This window comes from Onychostoma macrolepis, chromosome 14, assembly GCF_012432095.1.
Source record: "Onychostoma macrolepis isolate SWU-2019 chromosome 14, ASM1243209v1, whole genome shotgun sequence".
Taxonomy (NCBI): domain Eukaryota; kingdom Metazoa; phylum Chordata; class Actinopteri; order Cypriniformes; family Cyprinidae; genus Onychostoma; species Onychostoma macrolepis.
In genome coordinates, this window is record NC_081168.1 from 1962251 (window position 1) to 1989740 (window position 27490).

General features: G+C 33.5%; 1 protein-coding gene across 5 annotated transcripts in view; it reads left to right on the top strand.

Moving 5' to 3' along the window:
* The window catches only part of LOC131553714 (amyloid beta precursor protein binding family B member 2), a 33509-nt gene that overhangs the window by 1249 nt on the left and 4770 nt on the right, over window positions 1-27490 (top strand). Inside the window, exons 2-12 of one of the 5 annotated variants that reach the window (XM_058798552.1) lie at window positions 2435-3406; window positions 4617-4795; window positions 6956-7087; window positions 7168-7301; window positions 7383-7443; window positions 12025-12153; window positions 12250-12440; window positions 21835-21949; window positions 22397-22472; window positions 24843-24926; window positions 26754-26869. In XM_058798552.1, the coding sequence (XP_058654535.1) occupies window positions 2452-3406; window positions 4617-4795; window positions 6956-7087; window positions 7168-7301; window positions 7383-7443; window positions 12025-12153; window positions 12250-12440; window positions 21835-21949; window positions 22397-22472; window positions 24843-24926; window positions 26754-26869 (2172 nt within the window). In that variant the 5' untranslated portion in view covers window positions 2435-2451. Of the gene's footprint in view, window positions 1-2434; window positions 3407-4616; window positions 4796-6955; window positions 7088-7167; window positions 7302-7382; window positions 7444-12024; window positions 12441-16176; window positions 16259-16764; window positions 17868-21834; window positions 21950-22396; window positions 22473-24842; window positions 24927-26753; window positions 26870-27490 lie in introns of those variants that run through there. The other 4 variants (XM_058798553.1, XM_058798551.1, XM_058798554.1 and 1 more) reach the window with 4 other exon arrangements.

A 27490-nucleotide genomic window follows, 5' to 3' on the forward strand; every position in this document is an offset into this window, starting at 1 on the left:
TTTTATAGTTTATAGGATTATAATCAAATTTAGCATAAATTATTTTCCAGTTGTCTGATCTTATTTAGTGAAGTTACTGAATCTTGCATTTTTCCTGGTATATCCCGTTTCAAATCTTATTGCATAAATTATTAAAATAAGAATATACAATTATTGCAGTACTATACTACTCTAAAGTTAAGTCTAGCATTTTTTGCTTTTATATTTTATTTTAAATTGTATTGCATTCATATGGATTATTATTAGAATTTTATTTTACAATGCAATATTGCACAGTACTATACTGTTGTAAACTTGCATTTTATTGCAATATAGGATTATAATCAAAGAGTTGTATAAATTATCCAATAGTCTTTTACTGTATTATGCAATGCTACAGTTACTTTAGTTATACCGAGTCTTGCATTTTTGCTGGTATATTCTATTTCAGATTTTTTGTAAATTATTTTACTGTATTATGCAATAATGCACTTTACTATACCATTATACACTTAGTGTCTTGCCGTTTTACTGTTAAATTTTATTGCATATAGGAATATAAACTATTTGTTTTGTGCGGTTTTACAGACCAGTCCCAGTAAGATGTGCAAAAGCGTAAAAACAAGTTAAAACAGCTTAATCCTTACGATTTTCTGCATTTAATATCCAGTCGCCTTCTTGAATAACTTTAAATCTAAGTAAATCTGAGTTATTAATGAACACAATAACATCGTTCTGAATACAGTATCAGGGTTGCGATCAGTCAAAACACCATTTGGCTGATGCACAGAAAAACAGTCACGCATGTGGAGACTGACACACACATCATATGTGTGTGTGTGTGTGTTGCATGCGGGCTGTTGTGCTGAATAATGCTTTATAATCACACTGATCTTCAGTGGAAAACTGCAGTAAACACATTTTCCAGCCCAGTCCGTCACAGCCGTGTGTTTGTGTGATTGTGTGTACATGTGTGTGTTTGTGTATGTGTTTGTGGAGTTTGACGTGAGAGATGCTGTGCTGACTGTGCAGTTCATGTAAAGGTGATCAGGTCTAAGAGTCACAAACACACAGTGAAACACGGCTGATTAACAGAGCAAATGTTATTATTCATTCTCATTCTCAATTATGTTTCATACAAAGTCTCAAATTCATCTCAGCTGGCAACAGACAAAAAGTAGCTGTAGATTTCTTTATTCTTTAAAGAAATTCTTTATGGCTCAATCCAGTCAGCAGCTTATAAAACAGAATTGGAGCATATATATATATATATTTAAATCAAGACAGAAGTCAGCAGTGTTGGGGAAAGTTACTTTTAAAAGTAATGCTTTATAATGTTACTCCCTAAAAAAGTAACTAATTGTGTTACTTAGTTACTTTTGCGTTATTGTTTCTGTTCTGACCTGGCTTGTTTGTTTATTGTTTATAAAAAAGATGTTTTAAGATGTTTATGTTTATCTAAAGTCATTTTTGCTTATTTGTATGGTTGAATTGGATCATGAAATGTCAGCAGCAAAGACACTGGTTAATAAAATGGCATTAAATACATAAAGGATATTTGTGTTACTTAACATAATTAGTTTGCGGCTTATTCTGAGTTTGCATTTCACTGTTTTTATTCATATTTATACTGCACTTACTCCCGATTTCTCTCAACATGGCAACACAAGAGCTGTTAGTCAGTACATGGGAATACACAAAGTAACTGGCGTTACTTACTTGAAAAAGTAACTTGTTACGTTACTCGTAATGCATTACCTCCAACTCTGGAAGTCAATATAAACAACTTTAGTGATCATTAAAAGTACAAAAGTAGATGATATAATTAATATGAATGGCAGATGAGAAATGTTCGAGTTCATATTGAGATCTCTGAAAAATCTGAGCACATTCTGGGACATTATGGAGATCACTTGAGGAGACTCGTCAAGAAATCTAGAGAGAAACAGGAGAAGAGTAAAAATCTGAATTAATCTCATTGGCGTCTAGGAGAAATGACTGAGATATCAACAAGATCTCACATTTGTGATATTCTTTAATATGAGAAAATACTAAGATGTGATTATATTTGCAAACATCTAAGCATCCTTTCCCAGCTCTGTTTTCAGTGACCGGAATTAATGAAGCTAATTAGTCAGAACTGGTGGTGAAAAGGTCAGAATCAGAATTGTGAGATACAAATAGAATTGCAAGATAAAAAGTCAGAATTACAAGAAAAAGTCAGAATTGCAAGAAAAAAAAATTAGAATTGAGAGATATAAAGTCAATTGCGAGATATAAACTCAGAATTGCAAGAAAAAATATAAATTGTGAGATATTTTAATTAAATTTATTATTTTTTTTAATTAATTTTAATTTTTTATCCCATGGCAGAAACAAGTGCCTATAACAATGAGGACAAAAACATGAATTATAAATTAACCATTGTTCTCTCTCTCTCTCTCTCTCTCTGAAGCCGACTGATCATTTGCGATGATGTCACTGCAGAAACCTCCCCTCAGACGCAGCGCATCGACCGTAGAATCGACCAATCACAGCGGGCCTCTGTTGACTCCGCCCACCTCCCTCAACTTACGCTCCTCCCACAACCAGCAGCTGAGCTGCGACACCATAAAGGAGGGCGTGGTCGCCGTTTCCAAGGAAGCGCAAAGCTCGAAGAGTCGGCAGAAATATGCACTGACCAATATCCAAAACGCGATGGGTTTGAGCCAAAACCCCGCCCCTTTGACCCAAAGCCACACCTCCTCGGACCGAAAACCCGCCCCCACAAAATCCGCCTCCTCTTCGTCCCTCTACTGCTCCTCGCTCTCCTTCTCCACCTCCAATCCCAAACTGGCCAAAAACGGCACCAACCTGCAGCTCAAAGAGGAGCAGCTGGACCTCAACAAGAACGACAAGAACCTGGTGAGGAGCAGCTGGGATTGGCTGGAGGGGAAGGACAACCAGAAGAACCCCACCATCAGGAGGAGGACCAAGAGCTTTCTAGAGTACCATCGAGAAGAAGAGGCACCGAACAGCCCAGATAAAGACACACGGGCCGAGGAGAAACACCTCCTGCCCAAACTAGAGGCGCAGACGTGGGCTAAAGAGAACCATGTGGAGGTGCACCTCACCCTCCCTCAGAACCACCTGCTCCTGCTGGCCAGCGAGGAAGAGGAGGAGGAGGAGGAGAGTCCCGGAGAGACGCTGGAGGTTCACGAACACTCGCTCCGGCCCAATAACGAGCGCATCGGCCGCGTCAGAGACGGGTCTCCGGGGGGAGCGCGGCTGCAGAGGAGTCCCTTACGCCTGAAGCTGAGACGAGACGAGCCGGAGGAGTCGCCCGAACGCCCGGCCAGACCCGAGAAACAGGAGGAGGAGGAGGAGGACTCCAGCTGGACCACGCTGTCACAGGAGAGCCCGTCTGTGGAGACTCCTCAGGAGACAGGTGACCGACAGACAGATACGCTCTCCTGCTCAGCAAGGCTGTGTTTATTTGATCAAAAATACAGTAAAAATTCTGAAATATTATTAGAATTTAAAATAGACGTTTCCTATGAGAATATATCGTAAAATGTGATTTATTCCTGTGATCAAAGCTGAATTTTCAGCATCATTACTCCAGTCTTCAGTGTTTTTGAAGTCCTTTCTGCTCAGCGAGGCTGCATTTATTTGATCACATATACAGTAAAAATTGTGAAATATTATTTCAAATTAAAATAACTGTTTTCTATGTGAATATCTGTTCAAATGTAATTGATTGTTTTAATTAAAGTTTTAGTTTAAGGTCATAAAAATATCTTAAATTGTCTAATAAGTCTTGTGTATCATTTTAAGAGAATTTGAGTCTGGAAAACAGGAATCGTGAAGCGGTTTAATGTAATTATTAAACTTCAAAAGGCAATGTTTTACTGAAGCAAATGTGAGCATTTACAGTATATTTTATTTATATTGTACTGTGTTGTAAGAGAACTGTTCGAATGAGCAGCTAGATGTTGTAAATACATTTCAAAATAAGAGTCTTTGTGTATTTCAGGCTTTTTTATAATTAAAAGCCCTGCATTTTTTTTTTCCTTCTGGTTATTATTGAGAGTTTAGTTACACAACAAACTGTATCTGCCATTTTAAAATATTTTGAATTAAGTCCCAGATACAGTTTATTGTGTAACTGAAATATATTTAAAATTTTAAACGTTTCCAAAATATACTGATAAAATTTATATAAAATGAATACCTTTTTAAAACCCTTTAAATACCATTTAAAATTTTTGCTTTGATCCTTCAGAAATCATTCTAATAAGCTGATTTGCTGCTCAAGAAACGTTTCTGATTATTATCAATGTTGAACACAGTTGTGCTGCACAATATTTTTGTGGAAACCGTGATACATTTTATTTTCAGGATTCACAGATGAATAGAAAGTTCAAAAGAACAGCATTTATTTGCAATAGAACTCTTTTGTAACATTATAAATGTCTTTAGTGGCACTTTGATGAATAAAAAAGTTCTTTCACAAAAAGACCAAATCCGACCCTGAACCTTTGAGCAGTAGTGTTTCTGTCTGAAGTTTATATTTATCTCCTGTGTAGCAGGAAGCAGCAGTTGCTACGACGACAGACAGTTTCTGAAGCATGTGTGTGTGTGTGTGTGTGTTGTAGGTGTTTGGGAAGAGCCTCCTCAGGTTCAGGACGTGTCTCAGGAGTATTTTTGGCGTATTTCAGCTGATTCCACTCCTCGAGATCAGCCTGTGGCTGGCGACGCCCACTCTGACCAGGAGGTGGAGCCGAGGCTGAAGGGGGCGTGTCTTCCTGTGCCCTGCACTAAAGCACAGACTGAGGTAGACACAGATCTTCATCTCATACCGCATAATCATAATGGGTTTCCTGTTGAGACAGGAAATATTGAATTAACAAATATTGATCTTTTTCAAGTTGGGATGAAATAGAAATTGCAATCTTCCCGATTATGACGTATATCAGTGAATCAGCTTCTCGAATGAGACAAATTATTTTGTCCATCAGAATTGATCAAATCTTTTTTGTTTGCTGAAAGTTAAAGCATTTAAATACATTTTCATTACTTGAAATAAAAAAAGAACTAAAATGAAGTAAAATATTTTTAAAAATGTTAAAAATTAAACTTAACTAAAACCATATAAAACATTTTTGTTACTAGGGATAAAATAAACCTTAACTTAAATAAAATGTTTGTTTTTTTTAAACTAACTTATTTCAACATTTCTTAATTTGATTTAGTTTAAATTGGCATACTAAAATAACTATAAAAATTAATTAAAAAAAACTAAAACAAAAATGACAAACAAAATTACTAAAACTTAAAATTCTAAATATTAATAAAAAGATATTAAATTAATAAACAGTTTTTTGAGTGAATTTTTGACTAAATGCCTGAAATAAGGTCTTAAGATATTACACATTTATTTTACCACATAAAATATGAAAAACATTAATAAAAACTATAGACATATTTTAAATTAAAACAAAATCCAAAATATTAATTTTAAGAAATCAAGTTTTTTTGGTTAAATGAAATAAAGTCTTTGTTTAACAAAATGATTTTCATGTTTCATTTTTATTCTACAATAAATAATATTTCAGTAATTTTTTAAGCTCTTGTCTTGAAAAAGCTAACAAGTGTCTTCATGGGACTACAGAGGTTGTCATTAATCATCATCACAGCGAACATCATCTACTCACTAGCTGTGTTTATACTATGAATTCCATTATTCCATGAATAATGTATAAATAATGTTTTTCTGCTAATGTTCTGAGAACTTTGTTAATGATTTTATTAATTTTGAATGAACATTGTTTTAACTTTGAGAGAACCTTGTCAGAACATTCTGAGTCATTTCCTATTAGCTGGGAATCTGTATTTTATAAGGCACTATAGAAGTAAATGTGACCCGTGCTGGCAAAATGAGTCAGAATGAGCAACTTTTCACATTCTCCATTAAAATACCTTCAAAATGATATATGACTTGTTGGCGAAAGAGGCAGCAGAGTTGATTTAGAAAAAAAGAGTTAAAGTTTTCTGAAAATTCCAAAGCAAAATTTCTTACTAATAATTACTATATTATTAATCACAATATAGCTATTTTTTTATTTTATCTTTGTTATTAAAAATAAGAACAAAGATGCAAATAAACAGTAGTTTAATCGAGAACAGCGAGTGATTCCGCCTTTTCTTTTAATGTTTGATTAACATTGAGACAGATCTATATTAAGATCGAATATAATGTTACACATCAGATTTTTCCCCAACCGTTAACTAAACGTTCATGTAAGACATAACAGGTTATGTTTGTGTGAATCTCACCAAGACTTATTTTGCAATAATGTACTTTAGGGAGATCGCGTCTTATGCACGCGCTTTACAAATTTCAGTCAAATATGAAAAACTTATGAGGATTTACGATGCTGATGACCGTTAAACCAGTCATGAGGGCCAATTTTTGAAAGCTGAATAAATTATGTATGGTTTGTTATGATCGGACAATATTTGTCTGAGATACAACTATTTGAAAATCTGGAATCTGAGGGTGCAAAAAAATCTAAATACTGAGAAAATCGCCTTTAAAGTTGTTCAAATTAAGTTCTTAGCAATGCATATTACTAATCAAAAAAACTAAGTTTTGATATATTTACGGTAGGAAATTTACAAAATATCTTCATGGAACATGATCTTTACTTAATATCCTAATGATTTTTGGCATAAAATAAAAATGGATCATTTTGACCCATACAATGTATTGTTGGCTATTGCTACAAATATACCTGTGCTGCTTATGACTGCTTTTGTGCTGCAGGGGCACATATTAGAGGTTAAAATTAACAACAAAACATTTTTCACTTCTTTTGTCTGTAGCTCAAATTAGACCGTGCGCATTCACACTCATTTTGCTATCACGGGTCACAAATGTGACGACTTGTGTTGTAATGTGTGTGTGTGTGTGTGTGTGTGTGTGTGTGTGTAGCGGCCCAGCAGTATCGTCTCGGACAGCTCTGTTGAACCCGTTCCTTCATCAGCAGCTTCTTCACCCTCCTCTTCCTCGCTGTGCTATGAGGCGATGGGCCGCGCCGCCGGGTTCCTCAACAACAACTACCTGGTAAACACTGACAATAAACACAGGGACGACTAACACAGCTTCATCCAGAATAATTAACAGTGCACAAACTCTCTGTACAGGACCTGACGGAGACATGCGAGTCCCGCGAGCGCCGGCGCGAGAGAGAGCGACAGGAGGAGCGCGAGAGACAGCGAGAGATGAGCCGAGTGAGTTTGGGAGCTCACGGTGGACCGTACAGCTTCATCAACCACAGGTGAACACAAACACACCTGAGCGTCATATTCATCATACAGAGACCGCACAGCAGCTACACACTGACCGCTTCTCTCTGCAGAGCTAAAGTCCCATCAGCCCCTGCAGACACCGTCATCCCCATCAACGACCCGGAGACGCAGGTACATCTGAATATCAAGCACTGACGCCTCTGTGGCTCATAGAACTGATTTTTTTTACCAAATGAATTACCAAACTTTAACAATACAATTTTTGCAAAGTAAAATGACCACCAAGCATTAAACAAGGGATGAAATTAATATAATATAATATATTTAGTGCTGGGCAACGATTAATCGCGATTAATCGCATCCAAAATAAAAGTTTTTGTGTACATAATATATGTGTGTGTATTGTGTATATTTATTATGTATATATGAATACACACCCATGTATGTATGCATTTAAGAAAAATGTGTTATGTTTATATATTAAATATATTTATATATCATATTAATTATATTAATATAATATATACATGTAAATATTTTCAAAATATATACTGTATGGGTGTGTCTTTATATACACATAATAAATATACACAGATATATTATATAAACAAAAACTTTTATTTTGGATGCGATTAATCGCGATTAATCGCTGCCCAGCACTAATTATATTATATTATATTATATATATTATATTATATATTATATTATATTATATATATTATATTATAATAAATTAATAAATAATACATAAAAATAATAAACAATATAACATATATAAATACATAAATATAATATATAATATAATATAATAATATAATATAATATATAATATAATATATAATATAATAATATAATATATAATATAATATATAATATAATAAATTAATAAATAATACATAAAATAAAAATAAATATTTTTCCTGTCTACTCCAAAATAGTTGTTCTTATTAATTTTAACAGCATTGTATAATATAATATAATATAATATATTATATTATAATAAATTAATAAATAATATTACTATTATTATTTATTAAATAAAAATAATTTTTTCCTGTCTACTCCAAAATAGTTGTTCTTATTAATTTCAACAGCATTGTATAATATAATATATAATATAATATATAATATAATATATAATATAATATAATATAATATAATATAATATAATATAATATAATATAATATAATATAATATAATATAATATAATATAATATAATATAATATAATAAATTAATAAATAATATTACTATTATTATTAATTAAATAAATAAAAAGAATATTTTTCCTATATACACCAAAATAGTTGTTCTTATTAATTTTAACAGCATTGTATAATATAATATAATATAATATAATATAATATAATATAATATAATATAATATAATATAATATAATATAATATAATATATTATATTATAATAAGTAATTAATAAATAATAATTACTATTACTATTATTATTTATTAAATAAAAATAAATATTTTTCCTGTCTACTCCAAAATAGTTGTTCTTATTAATTTCAACAGCATTGTATAATATAATATATAATATAATATATAATATAATATATAATATAATATAATATAATATAATATAATATAATATAATATAATATAATATAATATAATATAATATATAATATAATATATAATATAATATAATAAATTAATAAATAATATTACTATTATTATTAATTAAATAAATAAAAAGAATATTTTTCCTATATACACCAAAATAGTTGTTCTTATTAATTTTAACAGCATTGTATAATATAATATAATATAATATAATATAATATAATATAATATAATATAATATAATATAATATAATATAATATAATATAATATAATATAATAAATTAATAAATAATAATTACTATTACTATTATTATTTATTAAATAAAAATAATTTTTTCCTGTCTACTCCAAAATAGTTGTTCTTATTAATTTCAACAGCATTGTATATTATATTATATTATATTATATTATATTATATTATATTATATATTATATTATATTATATTATATTATATTATATTATATTATATTATATTATATTATAATAAGTAATTAATAAATAATACATAAAAATAATAAACAATATAACATATATAAATACATAAATATAATATATATTTGTTGTTATTATTAATAATTACTAAATAAAATGAACTTTTTCCCCAGTCTACCGCAGAATATTTGCTCTAATTATAATGAACTTGGTAATCTTAGTTAAAACCTGGGATGTTTTGATGGCTTTTTTCTCTTTAATTTAAGTAGGAGATCAGCAATTATTTCAGGGAAAAATGTAAGTTTTGAAGCTATTCGTCTGGATATACTGTATATGAAATTTTCCCAACAATTACAAAATTATAACAGCGTAATTCAAGAAAATAGGTATTACATAACAGAAACAACCATTTCTTCTTTGATTTGAATTAAATTATTGAAAGATGTAAAAATAAGTAATGAGATCTCATTCCAGAATAAGACTGAATTAGTGCATATGAAGAATAGATGTGCTGATTTATTTTCAAAAGCACAACAAGAACAGTTTTGGATCAATTTAGCTGAGAAAACATAGCAAGGGTAAACATTCTGAAGGATTTTACTGTGAATCTCTTGTGTGGTCTTATCAAATGATTATATCCTGATATTATGGAAAGACATTGAAGAATAGATCTGTGGCCATAAACCCACAGCTTTCTAGTAAAAACTCATTTATAAGTTACATGAGCTCTGGATTCAGATTGAACAACAGTTACATCTAGAGACGCCAGAATAAAGAGATCTGGCGCCCTCTGCTGTGTGTGTGTGTGTGTGTGTGTGTGTGTGTGTGATGGAGAGTCTGCAGCAGACAGCAGGTCACGTGTAACAGCAGCAGTTTAACGCAATGCATTGTGGGAACAGAAGAATGACATCATCTTGAAGTTTAATAACAAACAGCTCATGTCTAATACACAAGAATGCACTGCAAGCAGCATCTGTTACAAAATAAATCCATAATTCGATTTAGAGGGATTAATACCAAAGATACATATATTATATGAAAGGATTCCTTTTATAAGTGATATATTTAATCATTGATTTTATTAAGAAAATTGAAATGACCAGAGTGTATATAAACAAGACTGGCCACACAAACCTTACTCGGGTGTATTTATTGAGAAGTCTGTAAAACTGTGAAACATTTTATTAAAGTGTCCTGCTTTAAATGATACTAGAACACAATAAATAATAAATAAAAAGTTTCCTGGAAAAATATTAAAATTTGGATAATAAATCTGTTTATAAGTTTGTATACAACAGGGATATTATAGTCAGCTAAAATTAAAACCATAAAAATAAAAAATAAAAAAATCATTTTCTTTACTTGAAATTAAATGTTTACCGAAAGAAAAAAACATATTATATATATATAATTTTTGTAAAGTTGATTCTGTGCTTACTTAATCTAATATTTTATGTTTTTTAAAATGTTGTAGATTTAAGTACCAAATGAGAATCACTAAAATTAATGCGTATATTTTGAGACAAAAGGTCTTCTTTATGATTTTCAGTTTTGTTTAAGATAATAAAAGCAACAGTTTTTAAATAACGAAAGAATATGTAAAAGTATGGTATTTGGGGTAAAAAGCGCCCTGCTGTTGGGACTGAAGGCGCAGTAATTAACATGATAATTAATAGATCGCTGACTTTTCCATTTATTGACATGACATGCTTAGATTCAGATGGTAAATATCATATATTATGTATGTGTCCATATTAGAGATAATCACTGTGTTTAGAATAAAACCATCATATTTAAAAACATGATATTAATCATGTAATAAAATATAATTTGTTGTTACTACTGTAAATATATATTCAATTATTATTGGATCTAATTTAATACTTTCAGAATCTTTACTTATTAAAATGATTTTGTTTCTGTATTTTAAATATATATATATATTTTTATATTAACATTTTAATGACAGTATATTTATTGAACAAAAAATGTATTATTTTATTTTTCAAAATAAGCACAAAATAGTACAAACTTTGCTAAAGTGATTGTTTTGAACAAGTATTAACTTTAAAAACGCATTATTTTAGCTGAAATATTTGTATCAATACCGTGTGTGCCACCTCATACATTTATAAGATTTAATAAACAATAATAAACAACTTGAATGATTTATTTTCACACAAAATCTGTTGCTCCATTAATGTTTAATACAACATATATATATATATATATTTTTTTTTTTTCTGCAATTATACATTTTAGCCTGTGAATAGCACATTTTCTCTTAAGGTGGGCCTTTAGCCCCGTTGTTGTACACTATATGTTCAGTTAATCGTCAGCATGCACTGTGAAAAATCAAAAAACTTAAACGTTTAAGGCAATCAGCTTCAGCAGATTTTTGAGTTGTGATTTGAAACTCAAATCTGCTGAAGCTGGTTGACTTAAACTTAAGTTTTTTTCAACTTTTGAGTTTTTACAGTGTGTGTGCATCTCATAATTAGTGAATATGCATATAAACAGCCTTTTACTTAACAGAGTACAATAATCATGGCTGATAGTAAGACATGCAAACGTAAAAAAAGGAAACCAACCTGGACTCGAACATCTGTAACTTCTCGCCCAGCTGATTATAAAAGGATATAATGAAAGGAAAATCTGGAGTTGGGATAACCTCCAAAACCAAAAGGCGATACCTTTTTAAAAGTGTGTAGTGAAAGCGGGTGCTGGTGTGTTGCAGGTGTTTGCGGTGTGTTATCTGGGCTGGCTGGAGGTGCGAGACGCAGACGTGACGTCTCCGAGGAGCGGCGCGGTGTTGAGCGACTGCATCCAGCAGCTGCAGCAGCGCAGAGAGACGCAGAGGCCGCGGGTGAGACGCAGACGCAGACGCAGACGCAGACAGACAGCGCTCGGATCTCATTCACACGCTCACACAGCTCTCTCATCTCTCTCGTCTCGCTCTCAGACTCAAGCCATGCTGCTGGTGCTGCAGGACATCACTCTGACCCTCATCGACCCCACTGACCACACCCTCCTGCACTCTCAGCCAATCAGCTGCATCCGCGTCTGGGGAGTGGGGCGGGGCTTCAGCAGGTCAGTGACTCCATCATTCTCATATCTGACCCTGGAGCACAAAAGCAGTCATAAGCAGCTCAGGTATATTTGTAGCAATAGCCAACAATACATTGTATGGGTCAAAATTATACATTTTTCTTTCATGCCAAAAATCATTAGGACATTAAGTAAAGATCATGTTCCATGAAGATATTTCCTACCGTAAATATATCAAATCATATATTTTGATTAGTAAAGTGCATTGCATTGCTTCATTTGGACAACTTTAAAGGAGATTTTCTCAATATTTAGATTTTTTTGCACCCTCAGATTCCAGATTTTCAAATAGTTGTATCTCAGCCAAATATTGTCAAACCATACATCAATGGAAAGATTATTTATTCAGCTTTCAGCTTTCAACAATTGACCCTTATGACTGGTTTAACGGTCATCAGCATCGTAAATCCTCAAAAGGTTTTCATATTTGTATTTTTTTAGTGCTGTCAAATGATTAATTAATCGCATCCAAAAAGTTTTTGTTCATATAATATATGTCTGTGTACTGTGTATATATAAATACAAACAAACACATGCATGTATATATTTAAGAAAAATGTTATGTTAATATATTAAATATGTTTATATATGATATAAAATATAATATGTAAATACATAAATGTAACTACATGTAAATATTTTCAAAATATATACTGTATGTGTGTGTATTTATATATACACATAATAAATATGCAAAGTGCACACACATAGATTATGTAAACAAAAACTTTTATTTAGGATGCGATTAATCATGATTACTCGTTTGACAGCACTAATTAAAAAAAAACAAAGTACATTTCTAACACCTATTCTTTGTATTATATCACCTTTGCATCGAATGACAAAAAAGCTAGTTAACGCTGACTCGAGGGTGTTTCTAATACAGCGTCTGTTCTCTCTTCTGACCGCCGTTATCAGTCTCTCTCAGTTTTTTCCCTTTGATTGAAATTCATGAAAACACTATCATGGAGTTTTCTTTTGCTATTTGAGCAAATGGGAATGTACTCTTTTATTCAATGCTCTTCAAGTTAACCCAACTATGACGACTTCTGCTGCTGAGAAACACGGGAATCTGAAAAAGGTCCATTACGCATGTTTAAGTGTAAGAGTTTGTCTGATGCGTGTGCGTGTGCGTGCGTGCGTGTGCGTGCGTGTGCGTGTGTGTGTGTGTGTGTGTGCGTGCATGTACACAGTATATACACAACACCTTTCACAAAACAAAGAGGCTCATTCAGTCAGATTTTACATCAATTTCAAAGCAACTCTAATGAATGCTAGTGTAATGCATACTGCAAAATATATACAGTGTGAAAACTACACGTTATGCAACAAACAAACATTTGATTGACGACAGCAGTGTGCTACATGATCTCGTTTTGTTGTGCATTTCATTTATTCAGTTATCATCACACAAATAAATGGGCTTATTTTAGTATACAAAGCTTGTGTAAAGTGTCAAATAATGTCAATGTTCAGAACAGCATACTAACAAATTACGAACTATACGAATTGGGAATTTTCCGCTTTTGTTAAATACTCAGATGACCCGCTGCATTTGCAAAAACGTGCAGCGAGAGCAGGTTTATTATCGATAACTAAAACAAATTAAAAACATTTAACTAAAAACTGAAATAAAATAAACATTATAAATATATATATAAAAAAAAAATATTTCAGTTTCTCATTTAGTTTAAAACAATACGTACTAAAATAAGTACAACAAAACTAAAACTAATAAATACAAATTAATAAGCATTATACTGGCATGTTAAAAACACATAAAAAATTACTAGAAAATATAAAAATAAAATCTGATTTAAAACAAACATTAATGAAAACAATAATAGTATATCAGTGATAAAGCATACTGTCTCATTATGCAGTGCATTCAACATTCTCATATTTTTATTGAATTAAATTGCATTTTTTACATTTATTTTTCAAGATGACAACATTCATATACAACAGTGAGATCATGTGCTGTTTTTAATCTACTAGTTTACTATTTTACTAAATATGATTTAATTCTGAACATTGCCATCGAATCAAGAAAAAGACTGATAGTATTTCTAGTCAGGGTTATTAGTTAACTAAAACAAAAATTAAAAGTAAACGTAAAAAAAAAAAAAACATTTGTTACTTGAAATAAAATAAAATAATATAAAAAAACTTTTTCAAGTCTTTAGTTAAACTTGATGTACTAAAACTAGAAATGACAAAAACACCACAAAATAACTAAAACTTTAACCAAAATTAAAACAGAATATATTATATTATATATATATATATATATATATATATATAAATTTAAATAAACTATAATAGTATCTCAATGAGACTAAAACAATCCTACCTCCAGTGCAGGGCATTGTGGGATAAAATGTCAAGTCTGCTTTTGTGGTTTGCTGCACATTTTAACAAATATTTTATTGGAAAACAACAAACAAAAAACAAAAACACACACCTTTGCTTCTAAAAACATTCATCTGCTTTTCGGGAGCAACAATGTGCAGATATTTTTTTCCTATGATTTATATTTCTTGGTTGTGCATATGATTTTTCTTTTTTTTTTCTATTTTAGATGAGCATGCTTTAGATGATTGCTTGAAATTGGGGATTTCATGCATAAAGACAAAACGTGCACAGTATGCACACTGCAGAAATCTGTGCAGTGCATTGTGGGATGGAGTCTGCTCTGGTGGTTCACCGCTCACTCCAGTGTTTGGTGTGCTGGTGTGAGTAGTGAATGGTATTGAGGTGATGAATGCAGCAGAGCGTCTCAGTCTCTATCGCTCTCTTCTCTGCGTCCCCTGAGGCTGATGAGTGTCTGTGGTAACGACACCGACCGGAGACTGATGCACTGCTGCAGAGACTCTCTCTCGCTCTGATGCACGTGTGTGTGTGTGTGTGTGTTTCACAGATCCCCTGCTCAGAAACACACCGATTCATTCAGTCCAGTGCAGAGTGACTCTCTCACTATGTGTGAGAATCCAGTGATGTTATCAAGAGTAAATGAGGCATTTCTATAGTGCTTTACTAAGATACGATAGTGCTTGCAGTGCTTTCATCACACTGGAGATGGAAGGTGAAGTTGCATAAATGCAGGGCATCTATAGGTCACGTGACTATTTGAAACCATTTCAATTGCAGGTTTGAAATTGACTTGGCTGTGTGCACTGTATACTTAATATTTAGTAAGTAGACTAGTGTTTCATTCTGAACATCATGAAAAAGACTAGCAGTACTTCAGAGTTATTATTGGTAATCAAAACTGAAACTAAAATTAAAACCATTATTGTCACTTGAAGTTACATTCGCGGAAAGAAATATATTAAACTGTTTATTGTCAGTCAGTGTACGTTTTTAAAAATAATTATGTTATTTTTGTATCATTTAACATTTTATAGAACAAAATACACAATATAATCATGCACACTTGCTCTAAAACATAGTCGGCACACTAAAAGTAGTTCAGTTTCCAGCACAAACTATGTATATTACATCATAGTACGCTGACTAGCTTCATCACATGGTCTGTCTGTGTTTGACTGAACAAAGGACCTGGACCCGGTGCAAGAAATCCCTTCAACTAAGAAAATCTTTAGCTATTATAAATACAAACAAGTGATCTTTTAACGAATAGGGTTTCATATTTTCATTTCATATGAATCCAGGATGATGGAAGATTTACATTAAAACCATCTGCTGTTTTATAACGTGATAAAATGCATATGATAAATGAGTTTTGCCAGTTTGTCAGAGTTTGATCGTGTGATTGCAGTAGCGGCGCTCGCCAGCAGATGCCACTGCAGACCGAGACTCACATCAGCCTGCTCCCCGTATAAAGATGAGTTATTAATGTGGTAAACTATCATCTCATCAACTTTGATAGCTTTTGCTATTGTGTGTGTGTTTTCTCACATTGTTTATTTCAGAGTAATTAAATACAAAGTAATTAAATTGAAAATGAAATTGTTCATAGTTCATGTTAGTTAACTAATGGAAACAAATAAGACCTAATTATAAAGTGTTACCTCAAGTTGTTTCATATAAAAGTATCCGCTTATATAAGTATTCCACTAGTTCATAAACATAGCATACTGCTTGAAACCGTTTAGTATTGCATACTAGTCAGTGTGCACTATATACTACATAATTAGTAAACTTAGTGTTTTATTCTGAACATACCCAAATGAGTCACAAAAAAAGTAAAACTAAAACCATTAAACATCATAATAAAAAAAAACACTTTCATTTTAATTAGTTGCCAACATTTCAATTTTAATTTGGTTTAACTAAAATAAAAAAAAAAAAAAAACAAAAAAAAAAAACATTGAAAACATTTGTTACTTGAAATAAAATAAACATTAACTAAAATATTTTTTTTTAAATAGTTTTTCAATATTTCAGCAAAATTTATATTTTAATTTAGTTTAACTTGCACTAAAATAACTAATACAAATACCAAAATACCAAAATTAATTAAAAAACTGAAATTAATAAAAATTATATTGACAAAAAATTCTAAATTAATGAATGCAAATCTAAAATGATCCAAAAGCAGTCATTTTTGGTTTTTAAATTATATTTTAAATCCTGTAAAAGTACTATAATAAGAGATGCAGACTGATAGAAATAGAGTAGAGATGTCAGAGACCCTAAACCTGGTTAAGAAAGGAGAATGGAGAAAGATTGTGTGTTTCTCTCCCTTTGCTTTTAGAGAAACACACACACACACACACACACACACACACACACAGTTCTATACAATATGAATGAGTATCTTTGGGTGGATGAAGTCATTGCGCTATATTTGGAGCACTCAGCGTTTTCTGTGTCCGTGTACACGTGGTTTTGAAGCGATGAAGTCACAGCTCTATATATGGAGCAGAGAGAGAGAGAGAGAGAGAGTGTGTGTGTGTGTGTGTGTGTGTGTTGACTCCTCCCTCTTTTTGTTGCATCTCTGATAGTGAAACACATTCTCATTTCACCTAATAAATACAGACGCGTTTCATCTCTTTAACTCTCCAAAAGCAAGACACATTTTCAAATTATCATTTTTTTTGTTTCTGTTCTTATTTTTTGTTCTATTTCTTTCTATTTCTTTCTTTTTTTGTTGTTCTATTTTACTAATTTCACCATCTGTGACTCCTCTTTATCTTGGTTTGTTTTGTTCCATCCTCTGGTTTCCACTTTCTGTGTTTCTGTTGAATGTCCAGCATCTCTTCCTCAGCAGCAGAGAGAGAGAGCGAGAGAGAGAGAGAGCGCGAGCGAGCGAGGGCAGGTTGTTGGAGTGTGTTGGGCTCTTAGAGCGGTGTGTGTGTTTGCTGAGGGAGGGACGGATCAGAGACGGAGGGACAGACGGGGAGATCAGAGCGGGGCTCAGAGAGTGTGTTTGTGCTGGATGCTGATCGTCGTGGCGATGGGAGTAATGACCCAGAGTGCAGCTGGATGCTGATGAGTGACATCAGTGTGAGTAGCACACACACACACACACACACACACACACACACACACACTGCATCGCTCTGCTGCTGTGTCCGTGCACTCGTGTGTGTGTTTGATTTACTTTGAGGATGAAATTGTCTGCTTACATTGTTTTGGATAGTCATTATAATTTCTTGTATAGAAAAGTCTATGAAATGTGTTTGTTTAGGCTATATAAACTTGAGTGTTTGTATGTTTGATATCTTAGCATAGAATCCATGCATTTTGTGTGCAAAATTATGCAAATCAAGCAGAAATGCAAGGGAAAAAAATATGCAGAGAAAGAGAGAATGTGTTTGTCTGAGTGTGTAAATGTTTTATGACTTTTGCTGTTCTGCAAATGTGAGCACAATACAGTCAGTGTGTGTGTGTCTCTGAGGGTTTGTATGGAGGTGACAGATATTAATGACATGCTGAAACAATCACAATCTTTTGGGAAAAGGACAGAAAGAGGCAGTGACTGATTGTGTGCGTGCGTGTGTGTGTGTGTGTGTGTGTGAGTGTGTGTGTGCGTGTAATGATAGTACAACCTGACAAACCAATACTGGACAGACAAGTCTCCTCATGAGACAAACTGCCCAATGGACTAGATTTTAGCCTGTGTTAAACATCACAAAACAAGGGCTACTAGGGTGTTTTAGGGTGTTGTTAGTGGTTTGGGTGGTTGCTAGGGTGTTGCTAGTCTGACATTATCGTTGCTGGTGGTGGTTTAAGTGGTTGCTAGGGTGTTGCTACAGTGTTCTGTGTGGTTTCTAGGGTGTATATGGCGGTTTGGGTGGTTGCTAGGGTATTACTATGGTTTTGGGTGGATGTTAGGTTATGTTGCCTTGTGTGGTTTTTAGGGTGTTGGTGGAGGCATGGGTGGTTGCTAGGGTATTATTATGGTTTTGGGTGGTTGCTAGGGTGTTCAATGAGGTTTCTAGGATTTTGTTGGTGGTTTGGGTGGTTGCTAGGGTATTGCTAGTGTGACATCATGGTTGCTATGGTGTTGCTATGGTGTTCTGTGTGGTTGCTAGGGTGTTCAGTGAGGTTGTTAGGGTGTTGCCAGGGTGGTTGCTCAGTTGTTGCGGAAGGTCTGCACAATTTGGGGAATCTAATTCAGGTTTTTTTTTTTTCTGATAAAATTGTGATTGTGATTCAAAATGTGATTTAAAAACAAACATTCCCTCCAAAAATGTGATGGGGTGCTTGTTAGGGTGTTTTGGGTGGTTACTACGCTGTTGCTAGGGTGCTGTAGAGTCTCTGTGATCTTCAGATCTGCAGATCTGATTGGGTTGCACTATCAGCACTAGTGAGGACTGACTGAACTATCAGCACTCTCATTGGTTTAAAACAGGAGCATAGAGACAACTCAGTAAATGAGTGTAATGTTCTCATTATAAACAGCTCACATTCATTAGTGTTTGACAGTGTGAGTTTATAAAGTATAATGTAGTTCATCATCACCATCATCTCTATCCTCACAGAGTCCCTTCAGTTTTGAAAGTGCTTTTCGCCATAAGAGTGTATCAGAAACCTTTAATTTCTGTGTGTGTGTGTGTGTGTGTGTGTGTGACAGAATGGGTTCATCGCTGGGGCTCTGAGACTTCTGAGAAACACACTCTTGTGATTATTGTGTCAGCTGAAGTCTCTTCATGTGCAGGTAGCGAGCGCAAACAGACGAGAGTGTGAGTGTGTTGTGTAGTTTATAGTGAACTCGGTTTCCAGACACATGAAAGCCACATTCAGACTGCAGTTTCTGACTGATAGTGAAGAGTGTAAACTCATGAACTCGTCAGCTTCCCTCAGCCGTCAACTACAAATATGGATGCTGACAATTTAACATGTAAACTTCAAAGCTATTGTAGTTAAACTAAAACCATAAAACTTGAAAGAAGTAAAATAAAATATAAAAAAACAACAATTTTTCCAATATATTTACCAAGGAAACATTTCTCATTTCTATTTAGTTTAACCTAAAGTTCTAACCACAGCACCTTTACAACAGCATAGTAACCACTCAAACCATCCTAGCAATAACCCAGAACACCATAGCAACACCCTAGCAACCAGATCACAGAGACACTCTCTTCATGCCGAACAGGAGGAAAACACCTGGAAACAACCCCGAACACCCTAGAAACACCTTAGCAACCACCTAAAACACCCTAGCAACTCCCTTGCAACTGTCCACAAGATCACAGAGACACCTCCTTCTTGCTAAACAGGAAGAAACACCTAGCAGCCACATAGAACACCCTAGCAACCACCCAAAACACAATAGCAACCCCCTAGCAACTGCCCACAGTAGACCAGATCACAGAGACACTCCCTTCATGCCAAACAGGAGGAAAACACCTAGCAGCCACATAGAACACCCTGGCAACCACCCAAAACACAATAGCTACACCTTGGCAACCACCCAAAACACAATAGCAACTCCCTAGCAACCCCTGCAGCAAACCAGAAGATCACAAAGACACTCCCTTCATACCAAACAAAAGGAAAACACCTGGAAACAACCCAAAACACCCTAGCAACACCCTAACAACCCTAAATTGGCTTAAAATATGAATGAAAAGTGTAATAGTATCTGAGTGATACTACAGTATCTCTCTTTCGGAGCAGCATAATATGGAGCGTCAGTGTGTTTTGTGTAGCGTTGGCTCTAGACGTCAGAATCGAGGTTTGCTGGCCGTCGCTGCTGTGCTCTGAATGTCACGAGTGACACCGAACACGGCCACTAAACCATTAACCTTTACATTCTCAACACGCACATGTGGATATTCCTCCGGCTCTCCTCTCTGCTCTCCGTCTGATGGATGGTTTTCTGCTGCCGTCTCATTAGCTGCTGTCCTGCTCTCATGCAGCGAATGCTCTTCAATCTGAACAATGTGTTAGTTTCATCTGTGAACACCTGATGAATCACATGATGAATCTGTGTGAGGTTCCTGTGATTAAATTATTCACACTAGGTTTTCCAAATAAAAACTGAACCTCTTCGAGCTAAAATATTTACTTGAAGCTCAGATATAATAATTTTTCACGGTTCAGCGATGTTGGTTAATGGTCATATGGCATTGATTTTTTAATAAGGGTTTTTTTGTTTTTAGATGTTTTTGTTTTAAAATGTAAATTTCACATTTGTGATTTAGTTGCTTTTTAGTGTTTTATTTGGATTGTTTTTCTTTACATTTATTTTTATTTCATTGCTTTTTAGGTGTGTTTTGTTTTGATTTTCTTATTTTTACATTGATTTTAATTTTATATTTGTGATTTTAATTGCTTTTTAGTAAGAGTTTTTTGATTGGTTTTTACATGTATTTTAAGATTACATTTTTAGTACATAATTGCTTTTTAGTAAGCGTTTAATTTAGATTTTTACTTGCATTTTAATTTGACAATTTTATGATTTATTAGCTTTTTAATAGTGTTTTAGATTTTTCTTTTTTGTGTATTGATTTAATTGTTTTTACATTTAATATTACTTTATTATTTTATAAATTTTTAGCAAGTTTTTTTTATTTATTTATTTTTTTTTATTGTTTTTATTTTTAAATTATTGTAATTTCAGTTAGAAAAGGTGCAGCACTCACTCTTGAAGAGATCAAAACTTTACTGGTTAAAATTACGTTTCGGCCATTATCAAAGCCTTCATCAGACATTATTACAATAATACATGTTTGTAATTTGCCTTTTTTTCCCGCTCAAATTATGAAAACCGTTGTAAAATGAAATGACTTAAGTATTTCTTACAGATACTCATCCACTGCCTGAGTCAGTTAAACTTAGACATATCTACTCAACTGAATAATAATCTGGTTTATTATCGCAGACATCTGAAGGAAACTCTAGCGCCCCCTTGAGTCCTGTGAAAGTAACACACTTTAATGTCTGTGTTTTTTGTTTTAAACCTATTTACTGATTCTTGCTTTACAAACTCAAACACAGTGTCTGTCTCGTTCCGTTTCAGGGATTTCGCGTATGTGGCCCGTGACAAGAACACGCGTGTGTTGAAATGCCACGTGTTTCAATGTGACAGTCCCGCGGAAAGCGTCGCCAGCAGCCTGAAGCAGATCTGCTCGAAGGTGAGGAGCGACAATCAAGAAACAATCCACCGAAAACAATCCGCACACATCCACATTCACAGCAAACAAACACAAACACTTTCATTCTGACAAATCGAATCACCAGTCGCATATTTATTATCAGGCTCATGAATATTTATGAGAAAAGAGCCTCAGCAACCAATCATCTGTCCGGTTTAATCTGAAGCCGTTTCTGTGGGTCTGTGGAAAGATAAATGTGTCTTCTTGGGAAAATATCTGTGTTTACAGTATTTCTTTGCCTTTGTGTGTGTGTGTGTGTGTGTGTGTGTGTGTTAGTATGCGCCGCCCATCCTCGTGTGAAGTTGCCCGCTCAGCACGTCCATCCTCAGGCTTTGATTAACATTGAGCTGAGATTTATTCGCTCCAGATTAACGACCTGCAGAAAGACTGACTGGTTTTTCTCAGTCGTGATCTTTGTTTTCTCAGATTATGGCTGATCGCAGGAGCATCGGTCCGGTCGCTGGCTCCTCGTCTCAGATCAGCTCTGATGTTCCTCTGAGAGGTAAGAGCTTCACACGTTCAGTCACATGACCGATCAAACGTGCCCCTGCAGCACACAACAGTCATAAGCAGCACAGCTATATTTGTAGCAATAGCCAACAATACATTGTATGGGTCAAAATTATACATTTTTCTTTTATGCCAAAAATCATTAGGATATTAAGTAAAGATCATGTTCCATGAAGATATTTTGTAAATTTATTACCGTAAATATATCAAAACTTCATTTTTGATTAGTGATATGCATTGCTAAGAACTTTAATTGAACAACTTTAAAGGCGATTTTCTCAATATTTAGATTTTTTTGCACCCTCAGATTCCAGATTTTCAAAATATTGTCCGATCCTAACAAACCATACATCAATGGAAAGCTTTTCAGATGATGTATAAATCTCACTTTCCAAAAATTGACCCTTATGACTGGTTTTGTGGTCCAGGGTCACAAATCTCAACCATTTGATGATTGTGAGTGACTTTAGTGCAGCAGTTCTCAGCCGTTTTGACTCCGAGACTATTGAAGACGATATTTCAAGGCCATCCATATTTTGCTGTAATGCAAACGTTTTTGACATTTATATATCATATCATAAATCAAGTCGATAATTCCAGATTTCATTTTCTAACATTAGCATTATAGCGTAAGCTTGTTCATTTCAAAGTTTATTCATAAAATAATTAAAATAATCAAATTCAATAATTTCAGAAGTTTAACACTTTATTTCCAATGAATTTACAGACTTTTCTAGTCATCTGTGATTACAGATTTTTTCATAAATATCAACTTTCTTTTTAGAACTGATGCATTACAGCATAAAAGCTGATTTAGAATTGTATTTATAAAATAATGAAATAAAATATTTAAAAATTAATTAAATCCCATAATTCTGAAAGTTTAGTTGATGTTGTTCAGGGTTTCAAATTTGTATTTTTATTTCTAGTCTTTTGCGAATGCAGTTTTGTTTTATAAATAGCAATTTTCTTTTTATATTTTGTCAAATATAGCAATTTCTACCTGCTAAAATATTTTAGAGCTTGACAGAACAAAAACATTTATATTCATTATAATCATTTTTATTGTTTTGCTGTAATAACAAAAGTATAAATGCATGATCTACAGGGTTAACACTTTTTTCCAATGAATTTAAATGACTTTTCTTGTCTTTTGTGACAAAGCCATTTCTACCCAATACAATATTTTAGAGCATTTATATCCATTATAAATATTCTCATGATTTTTAAGACCATTCATTTCCATTTCTAGAAATCATACGTTTAAAATTGCCTCATATATCCAGGTTTTCTCCAGAACAGTGAAAATCCTGGTTCTTAAATAAAAATAACAGCTTGTGAGGAAACAAATTAAAATAAGAAATATGTCAGCTTATCTTAATGTGTATTTGTTTTAGCACATTTCAGCGTTTGTAAAATGTAATTAATTTATTTTTTTAATAAATTCATATTTAGGTGCAATTTGTATTCTACGAAACTAATTTTCAATAAATGTAAGCATAAACTGTTAGAACAGAAGGTTAAAATAATGAGAGGTAAATTCAGTCAGTGTGACTGCTTATTCATTAAAACACACAGATGGCCTGAAATAAAACTGAAATGAGCAAAGCAACAAAATAATGCAAATCCTAATCAATGATCAATGAAATGTTTTTTTGTTGGCACCATAATGGTTCATTAGTTTCAATGACACTGTATTTTTTATTAAATAACTTAATGTGTATCTAAAGTTCTGATTTCATGACCCAAATGCTTGTATTTTATTGGTCAGTGATGTTTTCGGTGAGTAAACACTGCTGTGCTCCACAGAGATGCATTGCTTTGTTGTAACGTCCTGTCGCAGCTTAAACGCATGAACATAAATAGACCTACAAGCTCAGGTATATTCATCTGTTTTGATGTAAATACATATGTTGTGCGTGTGTGTGTGTGTGTGTGTGTGCTTGGAGGGTTGTAAATACACGCTCCAGCAGTACGAGTCCATAAATAAAGCATTGGGCTGTGCTGACCTCAGCAAACGCTCGCGCTTTATTGCATAAAGTCTGTAAATTCCTGCAGTGATCAGTGAGATAATGAAAGCTGCAGTCCTGACCCATTAAAACGCAATTAAATCGCCCGTGTTACAGATCAGAGAATCACCGCCGCTGCTGCATTTACATCCGTCTCATCTCGATCACAGTTTACAGCAGCTTCAAACGCGTCCGTTTATAATGCGAGCCGCGCCGCGCAGGGTTTCTGGGCTCCTGAGGGACGCATTGCTCTGTTTTCATCATGCCAGAGGTTCCCGCTCTATACGAATGCATTTAGGCGCTCGATGTGTGAAATCTTCTGCGTGATGTTTCTCATCTGTGTGTTTCCTCAGTAGAGTTTCCAACACCAAAGACTGACCTGCAACACAGTTTCCACGTGCTTTACCTGGGAATGACGACAGTACTGCGGCCTATAGGTAAATCACACACACTACAACTCTGTGAACGAACTTTGAACAAAAACCAAGGGCGTCCTCACTAAATGAAGCATGATGCTTATTTTGTGCCATTGACATTGTTATAGAACTGAATTGATTAAAAAATGAGCTGAATAATGACATTATTGTCTTCTGTTGAGCTGCTTTACAGCTGAAATTGAATTCGCTTCATAAATGATTAATTTTGAACACCATTAATTTCCTGTTTATCAATGTGAAGCTGCTTTGAAGCAATCTGCATTGCATACAGCATTACAGAAATGAATGGAACTGAAGATTTATGTAGATACAGAAAACCTCTATTGTAGCTTTTCAGAGACTAAAAATATGAAATGTGAAATTTAATAATTCCCATACACTTTTTGTTGTCACTGTATTAGGGGTGAATATTTGACCCAAATATATTTATGTTTAAAATTTTCCACACACACACACACACACACACGGTTTCTGTGAATTGTGGGGACTTTCCATAGACTTCTATTACTTATATACTGACCAAACGATACTTTATATCCCCTAACCCTAAACCAACCTCTTACAGAAAACCTGTTTGCATTCTTACACTTTCAGATAAACATCATTCACTATTTTTAATAATTTGTTTTCCCCCGTGGGGACCGCAGGCCAGTCCCCATAATGTCAAAAATGTCAGTTTTACTATCCTTGTGGGGACATTTGGTCCCCACAATGTACTATAAACACATACTTCCCCTCTCTCTTTATTGTTCTCTCTTTCTCACAATTCTTTTCAGTGCTGCAACAGTCTAGTAATTGAGATCCAAACCATTAACAACCAAAAACAACCTTTGACAGATTTTTCTTTAGTTGATTTAGAAGATGGATCTCAATTTAGAGAAAACTTTGAGTTTTAAATTACATTGTTCACATGTATTTCATATTTTAGTGTTTGACAAATTACAGTAACAGTTTTCTGTGTTTTACCTGACTTTGGTGTTTTTGAAAGTGTTGATTTTTTTTGGCAAATTGCATGGAAACTAATGGGGGACTTGATATGATTCCAACACAAAGCTTGCACGAAAATTTGTATAGCCTTTCCAAAACGCATCGGTGTGTTGAAACTTTACATGCACATTCATAATCCAGAATGAAAAATATTCACCAAATTTCGAGACGAAATAAATAGTTTAACCAGTATTTCAAGCTGTTTGAATATCGAGTATGGGTCAAATTGAACCCAACACAAAAGTCTTATCAAAATTTGTATAGACTTTCCAGAACACATCTGTGCATTGAAACTTTGCATGCACATTCATGACCCTAAATAAGAAATATTCACCAAATTTCAAAACGAAGTAAATAGTTAATCAGTATTTCAAGCTGTTTTAATATCGAGTATGGGTCAAACTGACCCCATTACAAAAGTCCTGACAAAATTTGTATAGCCTTTCCAAAACACTTGAAACTTTGCATGCACACTCAACACCCAAAATGAAAAATATTCACCAAATTTCAAGAAGAAACAAATAGTTTAACCAGTATTTCAAACTGTTTGAAAATCGAGTGTGGGTCAGATTGACCCCAACACAATGGGAGAAAGCATGACGTTATTGGCTTTGCAACATGCACTTCTGAGATGAGTCTTGTGCACATCATGTATGATGTCTGCATTGAGTATATCCAAATCAGTCAAGTTACATTTATTTAGCTTTTTGAAACAAAACCTGACAGTCAGACTGATCACTAGGTTTTGGAGACAAACTCATTTCTACACCACTGGTTATTATAAACTTCATCCTGTGTAACTGTAAGGAACTATAATGCTCTTCTCAAACGGTGTTTCAGGAATGGACATGATAAATGGAGCGATAGACAGTCTGGTGTCCTCCGCAGGGAAAGAGGACTGGACCCCCGTCCTGCTCAACGTCGCTGACGCCACAATTACTGTCATCAAAGAAAAGGTGACACTTACTTTACATTTTTGTGACAATTTCTACATTTTCTTCATTATTTTTCTGCCTTGAAACAGTTTGTGCATCAGACCACACAGATCTAGAATCTAATCCTTGGTTTTTGTCTGACTGTCATGAAATGTCATCTAGAGACAAAATTAAAAAAAATTAAAATTTTGATTGGATACTAATTTAGACACTTCTTACATTTACATAATTAAACACATTTATCAAATAATTCATGCAAGTTACAAAACGTTTTGCATTCATTCCCTTTAGCGGCTCCGCAAAATACAGACATGTACAAAAGCAAACATTTAGTGAGCTAACAGAATTTTTCTCAAAAGTAATGCACAATTTTAATGAATGAATGAAAACATTTTAAATACTTTACATTTATGTTTTTAAATAATATCAGATTTACCATATTCACGTAAGTGCATTAAAAAAAACATGAGATGGGAGTGAAAAAAAGTTTTTTGTGAACAAACGCAAGGTTTCTTAAGCGTACGCAGTTTTGAACATGAATGCAAAGTTACTCAGAAACATTTTGTGAGCTAACACAAAGTTTTTGGATTGAGCATGTTGTGAGCTAATAAGCTGAAGACAAATGCAAACTTTAAAGAGAAA